Consider the following 12505-nt stretch of genomic DNA (forward strand, 5'->3'; position numbering starts at 1 on the left):
TGAATCATTCATATCATATATCAATTAAAATGTCACCGCATGAAGCATTGTATGGTACCCCAGTTAGAACACCTTTCCATGTATTAACGCCTACAACTAATCTATCAAATCCTTTAAAAGAATGTATAAATGCAAGTATAAGTCGATATGATATCCTTCGAAAGAATTTAGAAGAATCACAAATCATAATGAAAAGGAATCATGATAAAATAGCGAAACCAACTAAAACATATACCGTGGGTGATAACATCTATATTCAAATCAATGTCAGAAAAGGGCTCAACTATAAATTAACACCTAAGTTTGAAGGCTCATTTAACATTTTGGAAACATTAACGGCCAATAGGTTTAGAATTCAAAACGTAGCCCAACCCACGGATGAGAGAATAGTACCATTGGCTCACATAAGAAATTAAAAAGAAAAGAGAGGAAAAGAAGTGAGGGAAAATTCTGTTCTGTTTTATGTGATTAAAAGTTTTCTTTTTAATACAGGAGTAATTACATATATTCTTTCTCGTTACAGGTTTCCAAGATGAATTTTTTGTTGTTGGGAGTGATATTGTTCGCTCAGACATTTTTCCCGTATGGGATGAGTTCTAAGACTAAAAGTATGTATTTTAAATATAGCAATATAGTTGAAAGACAAGAAGACATTTTTATTACGTCAACTAACGTAATTGTAGAAGTGAATATGCAAGCAATTTTTCTTCAAGAGAATGATGTCATTAGCTTAAGAACCGCCATTTCAAGGTTTTCTGCATCATTGGATGAGTTGCATAGAAGACATTTTCATTTGACTACTAAGAGTTTGCTTGGATCAACATTAAAAGTTGCAGAGATGCTATCTGATGACTTGAAAAATAAGACTGGCGAGACAGGATCTTTGGCTTATGACCTTTTGATGTGGACTGTAGGACACGAACATAAAGAAAGACGGAATCCGTTCATTTATGCTGCATTAAGCATCATTGGGTCTGTTGCAAGTTTAGGTTTAGGAATTTCCAATCGTCTTAAAAATAGTAATCAAAATAAGAAAATTGAGTTCTTGACTCATAAAGATGATTTGATTATGTCAGAACTAAGGGATCAGTTAGCTTCAATCAATAAAATTATGGATTTATTAAATGAACATTCAGATAATATCGTTCAAATTATGGAAGTACAGGATTTGTTGGCAACATTAACGTATTATGATTCAAAGATAGATCACATACATAACAGAATTGCACATTTCATTGAGAAATCCAAGGATTATGTAGAAGCTATCACGTTAGCAACTAAAGGTGTATTGTCGCCCTATTTGTTGCCTATACGTTACTTAAAATTAGTTCTGAAGAACGGAAGGGATAAACTAGGCTATGTTCCTTTGTTAGACGAACATAGGTTAGAATTTTATTACAGCCTAATTACAGTAAACGTAGATAATAACAAGATTAGGATTACAATTCCCTTTGATTCTTCTGATGCCTGGCAATCTTACAGGATATCACCATTTCCGACTTTCATGACGAATCACTCAAATCCAGTAATATCCAGTTTGACAGGACACGTATTGATTTCCCCAGACAAGGAAACATATACGGTCATTAAAGACTTAAATCAATTAACTCACTGTTCAGACGCAATGGATAGAAAAATATGTACAGCTGACTCATTTGAATTCCGTAAAAACTTAATGGATTCATGCGAGTTAGGTATAGTGCTAGACGGTGCTCTCTCCCATACAAGTGAAAATTGTCTGGATAAGCTTTATCCCTTTGACAATAAAGAATTCAATTGCAGACTGAATAATGGCTCGTGGATACGATACGACAAGGACGGCTTCAATGTATCATGCCCTGACGGATCCATATCCTTTACACATATATTCGTCGCAGCAGATGGTTGTGTCGGGACTTCCCCGAATTCCATGGTGACTGGTCTACGGACAATCATCAGAGAACGAGCCTACTTCGCGAACTTCACGTGGACCTCTACAATGCCAGCACTTCCTCTCCCATACAACGGACATGTGGCAAAGCAGTTGATGAAACTTACCGAAAAGGACCACCTGTCACCGACTTATAAAGAAATTCTTCACCCCATACTACTGGCTGGTTTGTGTTTCACGGTGGTGATATTTATCGCCGTGAACATCCTTGTTTGGCGTAGGTTACGGCACAGCAAGCAGCTAAAAAGGAATGAGTTGCATAGCCCCGACAATACCCCCTATTGGATCCAGTTCAAAGCTGTTTGAGTGGCCACCTCATTCGCTAAGGGAGTAATTTGTCGGGAAGATGTTTGTATGAAAAGCTGATTAGTACGCTAGTAATATGTAATTAAAGAAATTCTCTACATTTGCATTGTTAAAAATACATTTAAAACAACATTTAGAAAATAAATAAAATAAAAAAGGATATAAATCATTTTTTCTCTCGGCATCTAATAAAAATATATAAGCCGGAATTTTAAAAAAGAAAAGAGAGAAAAAAAAATAAAATAAAATATAATATATAACAGAATCTATGGGCATCTAATAAAATATATCAGCCCTATATATATAAATATATATATATATATATATATATATATATATATATATATATATATATATATATATATATATATATATATATATATATATATATATGTACGAAACCGTGGTACATGTACGTAACAGGAATTCGTGTTTGTGCACAAAGGTAACAATTATTCTTTATCAAGTTACCGAATCATATGTAAGTCAGAATTTGTTTTGTTTTTTGGTACCATGTAATCATTTGCTAGCAATGTACCATATATATGATCTTGGTTTTATCATGTATTTTTCTTTTTGCTTTGGTAATATCTTTTTTGTATGCATTATTGTTATTATTTTTTGATGTGCCTATTTTGGACATTCGTCCTCAGTTGATTATGGCTAAAGTTAAACAAAGAATAATGCGTATGTCCAGTCACACCTAATAACCATGTTTCGGCTTGTTGTTAAATTTTTGTAAAAAAAAATTGAGATAGCTGGCCGAGCTTATGTAATGATTAGAATAGTTAATATTACATGTTTAAAACAAATGACGTAATATGTCATGTTGGTTGGAAGAGCTAACCCTGGGATTTGCTGTAGTCATTCAAATTGTAAACAGGACGTATAATGCAAACCTATGCAAACCTCGGCAAATTGACATTCTTCTTAAAAGTCAACACATTGTCTCATCGTGTGAAAGTTTGTGACGTCACCGGATGCAGGTGTCTTCCGATTCCGTCACGTGTCTAAAGTAAACCAAGCATACGATATCTGTGATATCGATAGTTTAGTCAGTTCATATCTAAACTTCACCAGAATTGGTCATCTGGACCAACACAGCTTCCTCCAGTGATGGAGATGTTTAACTCTGTTGTTTTTATATAATAAAGACTTAAAAACTATTAAGATGTATTCATGTACCATTTAAATACATCTGAAAAACAACTCATACTCAATGTGTGCTTATAACAGTAGCACGCCAATATATGCGTTGTCAAAGGAAAATGAACTGTAACCAGAGAAAAGTATCCAATATAGTACTCTGCAGCCAGTCAAAGGACTCAATAACTCTCTAGAAATAGTATCTCAATGGGTGGCTAGTTTATAGCAGATTGCCCGAAACAGCTATTAGACCAGCAGTAATATGCCCCACGATTAGGTTTGGCTGGCTGAGTAAGAGGCACTCAAAGAGAGCACACTTGATTTTTGCAGGTGCTCAATGATAATTTTCTGGAGGATGTCGATTTCTCTTTTTCTTACACTGGGCCTACCAATACAGGTTTCTGGGACTACAAAAAAAAAAAAAAAAAAAAAGCTACTAATGGATCTGAAAGGAAGAATCATAGTGGTAGAAAAAGTTTTATAGCAGCGAGTCAAAGTGAGTAGAAGAGACTGGGAGAGGAGTTGGAAGAATGATGAGTAGGAGAGAAAGAAGAAGTTAGAAGTGAAGAACTCCTCTCCATTTAAGGCCTGGGAGGTGAGATTTTGGGGGAAAGGAGTGTTTGACTGGGTGATGAAAGGGATTTAGGAACTTTGAAGATGGATGGGGCATTGGAGAAAATGTGAAGGGCTATGGAGATAAGGTTTTTTAGGGACAATGACTCTATTTACTGGGTGAGATATTGGCAAGGGTAGGAAGGAGAAGGATTAGGGGAAGGTGATAGTGCTGAAAAATTGGGGATTAAAGGATTAGGATTAGGAGCAATGGAAGGTAGACATTGAGGCCTCTGGCGAAGTGCTCATTGGAGGTTTTGGTGGCTGAGACGGTGCTTTAGAAGGGCTTGGCTGAGAGTTGTCTTTCAGAGCTATAATCCTCAGACACTCTGGGCACCTTCTGTTCCAGGTGTGATGAGAGAGGGCACAGTTGGGAAGGGTTTCCTTCCCTTCTTTGTGATAGTGCTCATTATGCTGGCAGGAGTAACACTTAAGTGGCACCAGTGTATAATCATGGGTAGGAGAGACTCCCCATATTCTAAGCATAATACCAATTCTCTAATATCGCAAGAGGGTCTGCCCCTCTCTTTTTTTCTTCTCCTATACTTCTCTTTCTCCCTATTTCCTTAATCTAACCCATCCCGAGTACCTGCCTTTGAGCTATAAACTGGATTGTATCCAGGGGTACTCTTCCTTTCCCCATATTCCCCACTTCCCTATTCTTATTATTATTATTATTATTATTATTATTATTATTATTATTATTATTATTATTATTATTATTATTATTCTAAGCTTGAGAGAAGGTGGGATTTGACCTATGAAAGTGGAGATAACTTTGTTTGATGGAGTCTTGAGCTTATTCTTGCATCCTCTGCATCTGCAATGTAGCTGAGGGAGGTGATGGAAACTAGAGGCATAGTCACTGGATTGCTGAGGACTGTGATGGAAGCTAGAGGCATAGTCACTGGATAGCTGAGGACTGTGATGGAAGATAGAGGCATAGTCACTGGATAGCTGAGGACTGCCTTCTTCTGCTTCTTTGCTGGATCAAAGAGCACCAGGGAGGATTCCTTCTGTACGAGGCTAACACTTTTTTTATCCTTAGGGTTGATGACGGGTTCATCCTTGTGGTTCAGTCTGACAGTGATTTGGATGCTGGGCTTTGACTTTACCAGGGCAGAAACTGCAGTAAAGGATGTGGTATTTTCTATTGGTGTTAGCTTGAATGTCAAATGAGGTTTCTTCTCAGTGTTTTAGGTTTCAGGCTGGGATGATGGAGAGCTGGACAACAAAGCAGAGGCTTCTTTCAGTAGCTGAGGGAGGCAATCTGGGCAGTTGCAGTCCAGACAGTGGAGTTCTTTATGGGTAAGGTAGCTAGGGCCTTGGAAGTGGATTTCATTGTCTCTATGACAGTGGAGTGGGGGCTAGATGCCGTGAGTGGAGCTTGTGCTGTAGGTGATGGTGATTGCTGTGTGGCAGGGGATTCAGAAGAGGGCAGATCCCATTTTGTGGCAGGAGACTTCGGAGAAGGCTGAGCTGTGTTGGCAGTGGGTAGCTTGCTGTCATTTATTTTAGTGGGCACTTTTAACACGTGTCTGGTACCAGTTAACTAGGCGAGTTGACTTATTGCTGTAGTTGGAGTCACTTTTGCATATTTGGCAGTCACATCTGAATATGTCCTTGCAGTAGAGCTCTGTAGCCTACAATGGTGGGATCAAAAAGGGCACAACTCCCTTCTAAAATGGCTTAAACCTGGAACAGACATGGCGAGAGTATAACTTTGTTGGCCAAGAAGGACAGGAGCTAAATTGAAAATTATAGTTAGCCAAGACAGTCACACGTGGCTGGGCCCCTACGCAAAGGCTACAAGTCCATCAAGCAAAAGGTAGCAAATGGTGATAATTATTATCCACATGATATCAAGCAATCGATTTTTGCTTAAGCATTTGCTACTTGAGGCTGTCTTGAACTTCTGCTTTTACTTACAAGCTTTTGCTCTAGGCAAAATTTAATGCTTGCTCGGTTTTTATTCATCATTATTAACGTACTTGTGTGTTAGCTTGCTTTACCTTATGTAAGGCACGGATTCTTGCGTCAGCAGCTTGCTTGCTTCTTAGATTGCCCAGTAATGTTTTGTTATATGGTAAATATTTTTTATTATAGAATTTATTAGATATATCCTTTTTGTTTTGTTTTGATAATAACCATCAATATTGATAATTTTATCTGAATATCTTCTTGTTCCTCCAGTTCAAAGTTAAGCTCTGCAGGTTAACGAAACTTTTGTTTTCACAGCTTAGAGGTTTTTGAAAACATTGATATTGTTATCTTTATTAATACATTATATTGTGGTTATTCATCTCCTACACTTAACATATTCAGAAGCCCAATGAATAACAGATGAATTATTACAATAGAGTTTTCAAACCCGTATAGTTAGATTCTCTCGGAATCTCCACGAAAAAGAAAAAAAAATGACGAAATTCTATCGTTTGACTTTGGAGAAACTTTCATTCGAGAAATGAGTATCAATGTTCCGCGCTATGTTTGAATCTGCGCTGATTCCGAATCGGGTTGCATGATGTTTAAATTCTTACTTTGTGCGGCAAAGTTTGAATGCAGTGTTGGGTTCCCGCGTGTGTTGACACCTATGTAAAGCACAAGCAGACGACATTTAATGTGAGAAATTACCAGCAGATTGTATATCCTTTCTTGACTTCCCAACATCAAGATGTGGTTATTATTGCAACAAAAAATTATTTGTAATTTATGACAATTGATAGTGTGTTAAAGGTGCTTTGAATCATTATAAAATTAACATACACACTGAAAAATATCAAATCCATAAACAATTATATTAGTTAATTAACTGCAACACCCTCCCCATTGTTTGTGAATTTGAGGCTGACATTCAACAATTTTAAGTGGCCTAAACACAGTGACAGATAGGGGTGGCAATTACATACTACAATAACTAACACGCCTTGGAAACAAATTAAGCACACATAATGACCTGACTTTACATAATGGCCTGATCACTGCATATACGACGAGGGGATCACCCCATAGAACCTAATACTGTTAACACACCTATTGCCATATAAGGTAAACGAGTCAGTCGGCGTATTTACGTGAATCTGTTTCACTCCACAGCAACCAAAATACAATTCCAACTTAGTCGCACGAACTAAGAATCTCCACATTGCGCAGCGCCAAATGAGAATATTCCAACACGGTGCTGATTCTGAGATGGGTCGCAACATAAATATGATAAATGATATGGACTAATATTCTTAAGTAAAATTGTACAATATAATAAATTTTAATATTTCATCATGTCTCATCATGTGATATTAGGAAATTTTTTCTATAGAATTAAAATTATTAGGTTTCATGTCACCAGTTATGAGATTCTGGTGTTCAATTCGCCTTTGAAAAGTCACGAAATCCTTTACACAGTTACTGTACTTTTCTACTTTTTAAATGTGAAGAGATCATTAGGCCTCCTCCCTCAAAGAATGGAATTGTTGCAATGTGTAACTTCAGTTCCATACTTCCTCTCTTACCCTTTCATAAAAATTGTCACCCAATGTTCCTACATGGGAATCACAGGGTAACGAAACTTTGAGATTTCCCTTTGGTAGTTTGGTTAAATTTGAAAGATTTTCTTACTAAGATGATGAGGAAATGGATTCGAAATGTCTAAACCTGTTAGACTTCTGTTCTTTATTTGAATTTTTCATACATTTCAAGTCTATTTTATTTTCATTATTGATGGAGTACCTGCAAGTACAATATGCTTTCCCATGTCGGGCAGGTGCCAAGTGAGTGTGCCGATTGAAGAGAGCAACTGTTATGAGTCTGTACCTCAGGACGCAATAAACCACATGCCTCCACCACCGTGTATCTCTTGCCCCACCTTGACATCCAATATGGTGCAGGGATTCTCAAGAACCTCCATGCCCGTCCAGCGCCGCTCAGCAAGTCCAGCCCAAGGGCCGCACGCCCCGTAGTCCCCCGTGGGCTTGTCCCTGCCCTGCAAGAAGCCAGGAAGGCCATGGCGGCACAGCAACAATGATCAACGTCCTCCGAGACCGGCTTACGACGCATGCTATCCCTGCACCTCGTGTCCCTGCATCCGCAGCCCCGGAGAAGTGTGAAATTGAGCTGAAGCTGGCCGCATTCAGGTCCTGGAGGAGGTCAATGGAATGCTGGATTGAATTTTGCAGACTACCACCCCACGACGTCGTCCACCATATCAGGCTAAAATGCACGACCCCTCTGCAACGAGCGCTGGATGCCAGATTCACCTCACAGGAATGGATTAGCCTCACTGCTACGGAAGCCATGGATTTTATTCGTGATATTGTGTTACGCTCTACTAACCATGCTGTGTTATAGTTGAAGTTTTTCAAGGCAATACAAGGCGCAGGAGAAAGTGTTAGTGATTATTTTTTAAAGTGTTCTCAAAAGGCTACCGATTGCAATTTCCAGTGCCCTCAGTGTCAGTGTAATCTACCCGAATATGTTATTATCTAAGTTAATGGTGGGTTGCCGCAAGCAGGGCCACTACTACAAATGCTGCAGAAAATCACAGGCAAAATTAACAGGATCCCCGACGGACGTGTCTAGTGCTGTGTCTAGTGCTGTGCTTGTTACGGGCTCCAGCCTCACCCGCCACCCATTAGTGGATGTGACAGTAGTCCACACCAACACATGAGTACGAGTGCCTGTCACCGCCGTGGCGGACACTAGGGCAGCAGCCCTTACACCACCACCGACTTGCGGGATGTGACAAACCTCCCCCTGAAGTGCCTTGGATCTGCCGTGGACCACGTCACCTTGCAAGGCCGTACCACGGAGCAGGACGTGTACTTCGTGCAGTTGGCAAAGCCCCTCTTTCTGTTGCTGGACGCCTGCAGTGACTTAACACTGGTACCCAAGCAGTTCCACCACCCCTCCCCCGCGGTGGCACACGTAAGCCTGTTCGACAGGCCCGCCGTATAGTCGACTACCAGCGCCTCAACGCATCCTGCCTGCGGGAGACACACCACATCCCTGCCCCATTCGACATGGTGTCCGGGGTACCTAATCACACATTCAAGACCGTGGCGGACGCGTACTGGGGATACCACCAGGTGGAGCTAGATGAAGAAAGTCGCGACCTAACCACATTCATTACCCCCCGGGGGAGATTTAGTTACCGTCGTACCCCCAAAGGGCACTGCTCTGCCGGCGATGCGTATACTCAACAATTCGACGACGCCATCCAGGACATCCAGAGGAAATATAAGTGTGTAGACGACACCCTGCTCTACGGCGACAGCATTGAAGGGGCTTTCTGGCATGCCTACGACTTCCTCGAAACATGCGCAGCCAAGGGTGTCACCCTGAAGCTGGAGAAATTCCAATTCGCAAGAAAAGAAGTGGACTTTGTGGACTTCAACGTGGGCTGGGAGGCCTACAAGCCAACAGAGGAACGTTTGGTGGCCATCAAGAACTTCCCGATGCCATGTCAGCCCTCTATCACCGACATAAGGGCTTGGTACGGATTTGTCAACCAGCTGGCGCCCTTCCTCGCAACAGCCCCCATCATGAACCCATTCAGGGAGCTCCTCAAGAAACCAACCGGGAAGTTAGTGTACTGGGACGAGGCACTCCGCACCAAATTCCATCACGCTCAAGATATGATCTGCCAATTAGCAAAGGACGGGTTGCCCTACTATGACAGGAGCTGCCCCACAGCAGCAATCACCGACTGGAGCAAAGAGGGCATAGGGTTTGTAATCCTTCAGCAGTACTGCACACGCAGCTCCACCACCACGCCCTTTTGCTGCACGGGTGGGTGGCGCCTGGCACTATGCGGCAGCCGCCATCTTACCGTTGCCGAAGCTGGCTAGGCTGCCGTGGAGGGGGAGGCCCTCGCGGTAGCCTGGTGTCTCCAGAAGGCGAGGCTGTTCTTGCTGGGGTGCCCCAACATCACCGTTGTGATGGACCACCATCCATTAACCAAATTGCTTAGGGATCGGGCCCTCACGGAAATCTCCAACCCCCGTCTCTTCAGGCAGAAGGAGAGAACCCTGCAGTATCGATTCAGGGTCAAGTATCTGCCGGGGAAGTGTAACAGTGCGGCAGACTTCCTGTCACGATACCCCGACTTGAAAACTGATCCCAGCGCCTGCGACGTGGACCTCGACGAAGACCTCACCGATGCCATAGCGGCCGCCGTCTTGGCCGCAGTAGAGCACGACAGCTGCGTCGTGGAAGAGGCGAGGGTTAGGCACGCCGCTGTCAGCGACCCCGTGTATCAGCTGCTCATGGCCAGGGTCCTGGGCGGGGATTGGGATGACAGGAAGTCCCAGGAAGTCGCATGCCTTCGGCTCTTCTATGGTGTCAGGGAGAGGCTGGCCGTTATCCAAGACTTAGTGACATACACGTTCAAACAGGGCAACTTCCGCCTAGTTATCCCGGAGCCTCTGCGTCAGCAGGTGGCTGCCAACCTACACTCGGGGCACCGAGGCCTGGACTCGATGCAACGACGAGCCCGCCAGACAGTGTACTGGCCTGGACTCGAGGGGGACCGCAGTATCACCGATCCTCGTGTGAAGAATGCGACGTACTCGCACCATCCCAGGCTGCAGAGGAACTCATCATCACGCCGCCCCCAGAGTACCCATTCCAGATGATGATAGAGGATATGTTCCAGCACGACGGACACTCGTACATGGCCTACGCAGACAGGCTCACAGGTTGGCTGGAGCTGGCCCACTTCCCCCACGGCATCTCCTCCTCTCACATCAAGACCCAGCTACGTCGCTACTTCGCCTGGTGGGGGGACCCGGTGCAAATCTCCTCTGACGGTGGCTCTAATCTGGCAAGTGAGGAAATGGGGGAATTTTTCAAGTTATGGGGCGTGTCCGTGCGGTTATCATCTGCCCAGTACCCGCAGTCCAATGGCAGGGCAGAGGCCGCAGTCAAGATCCGGAAGCAGGTAATAATGGCCAACATGGGCAGCGGCGGCAACCTCAACATGGACAAGTCCTCTATGGCTATGTTGCAGTACCTCAACACCCCCCTCCGTGGAATAAATAAGTCACCTGCCCAGATGGCAGCAGGCAGGCAGCTCCGAGATGGCGTACCTATGGCCCGGTGGCACCTGACGGCAGACAAACACTGGGGGCAACCTTAAGGTAAAGAGAACCTCAGATGGCTGACAGCTGTGCTGCCATCACCAGGGACGGACCCTCCAGAATGCTTACAGTTATCAACCCGGGATCCCAAGTGCGAGTGCATAATCAGGCTATTAAGCTGTGGGACCGTACTGGTACTGTAGCGGAAACGCTCCCAAACTGACTGAACGGCAGCGGGCGCCTCTCACTTCGTAACAGGAAGCACCTGCAACTCACATCATCGGGCGGGCCACACCTGTTACACATCCAGCCACCCCCACGTCCGAGCAGCCACCTGTCTGTCACCTTACGCCCAGCCCACAAGCAGTAGAGGAGCCACGCCCATCACGGCGCACCAGAAGGCCAGCGTGGATGAATGACTACATGTGACGCCGTTAATGGTCATATACCTTTTATGTAATCACATACATTACAGCAGCATCTGCTTATACTTTTATCATATCTGCTCATCTTATTACTTTATGAACATGTATTACCTACACATTGCATTTTTACACTACCGACAGCTATGAATCTGTCTTCTTATTCTTGCACATGCATCCAATTTAATCCATGTATATCCATGTCTTATTTTTTATCATTGCCTCTCCATGTATACCCATGTATTAATCTCGGGGGGGGGGGGGTGATGATGGAGTACCCGCAAGTACGATATGTTTTCCCATGGCGGGCAGGCACCAAGTGATTGTGCCGGTTGCAGAGAGCAACTGTGAGGGGTCGGTACCTGAGGACGCAATAATCCACATGCCACCACCACCGTGTATCTTTTGTCCCACCTTGACATCCAATAACCCCCAACTTTCAAACTACTACTATCCATAAAATGATGGCCTTCTACTGCTACCACCATCATCCTTACCCTGTCCACAACTTTCTGTACCCCTGAAAAACTTTTCAAATTTTCCTTTATGTGATAACCAACCTTATATTTTTCTACAGGTTACCTATGGGCCAACCAAGGGAATGGGCCATGCCAACGAGAACTGTTGGCTATAATCTACAGCAAGCAAGCATCCTCCCATTATCAACATGGTGTTCTCATCTTAGTTTCAATTGATTCCTATTAAAGGAGAGGAAACACTTTTTATTGTTCTCTGTTCAACTAAAAAGCAAACTTGTTCATTATAATTCCTTTGTGAATTAATTAAGAAGACCTCAAGGTGATGGTAGCATGTCATCGGAATTTCCTAGAAGTTTGTGCGAGTATGAAGGTTGTCAGTATTTGGTGGGAATTTAAAGAGACTATAATCCTTTTGCAGTTGAATCTAGAAATTTCTTGGGTCGAGTTAAATTCACACTACTAAAACAATAAAGGAAACTTGTCTAGTTTTGCCGAAAGAGACAACCATAGCTTTTCTATAACTAGCCATTCCCACCT

At 43.0% G+C, this 12505-nt stretch overlaps 1 protein-coding gene across 1 annotated transcript; it reads left to right on the forward strand.

The window, feature by feature from the left end:
• The first annotated feature begins 10307 nt into the window (after nt 1-10307).
• Nucleotides 10308-11126, forward strand: LOC137619139 (uncharacterized). The gene has a single exon (XM_068349326.1). The coding sequence runs from the start codon at nt 10308-10310 to the stop codon at nt 11124-11126; it is 819 nt and encodes a 272-aa protein (XP_068205427.1).
• Nucleotides 11127-12505: the final 1379 nt, after the last annotated feature.

This window comes from Palaemon carinicauda, chromosome 25 (assembly GCF_036898095.1).
Source record: "Palaemon carinicauda isolate YSFRI2023 chromosome 25, ASM3689809v2, whole genome shotgun sequence".
Taxonomy (NCBI): Eukaryota; Metazoa; Arthropoda; class Malacostraca; order Decapoda; family Palaemonidae; genus Palaemon; species Palaemon carinicauda.

What these genes read in the sequence shown, in the direction of transcription:
- LOC137619139 (XM_068349326.1), top strand. Translation starts at nt 10,308, where the DNA reads ATGCCTTCGGCTCTTCTATGGTGTCAGGGAGAGGCTGGCCGTTATCCA.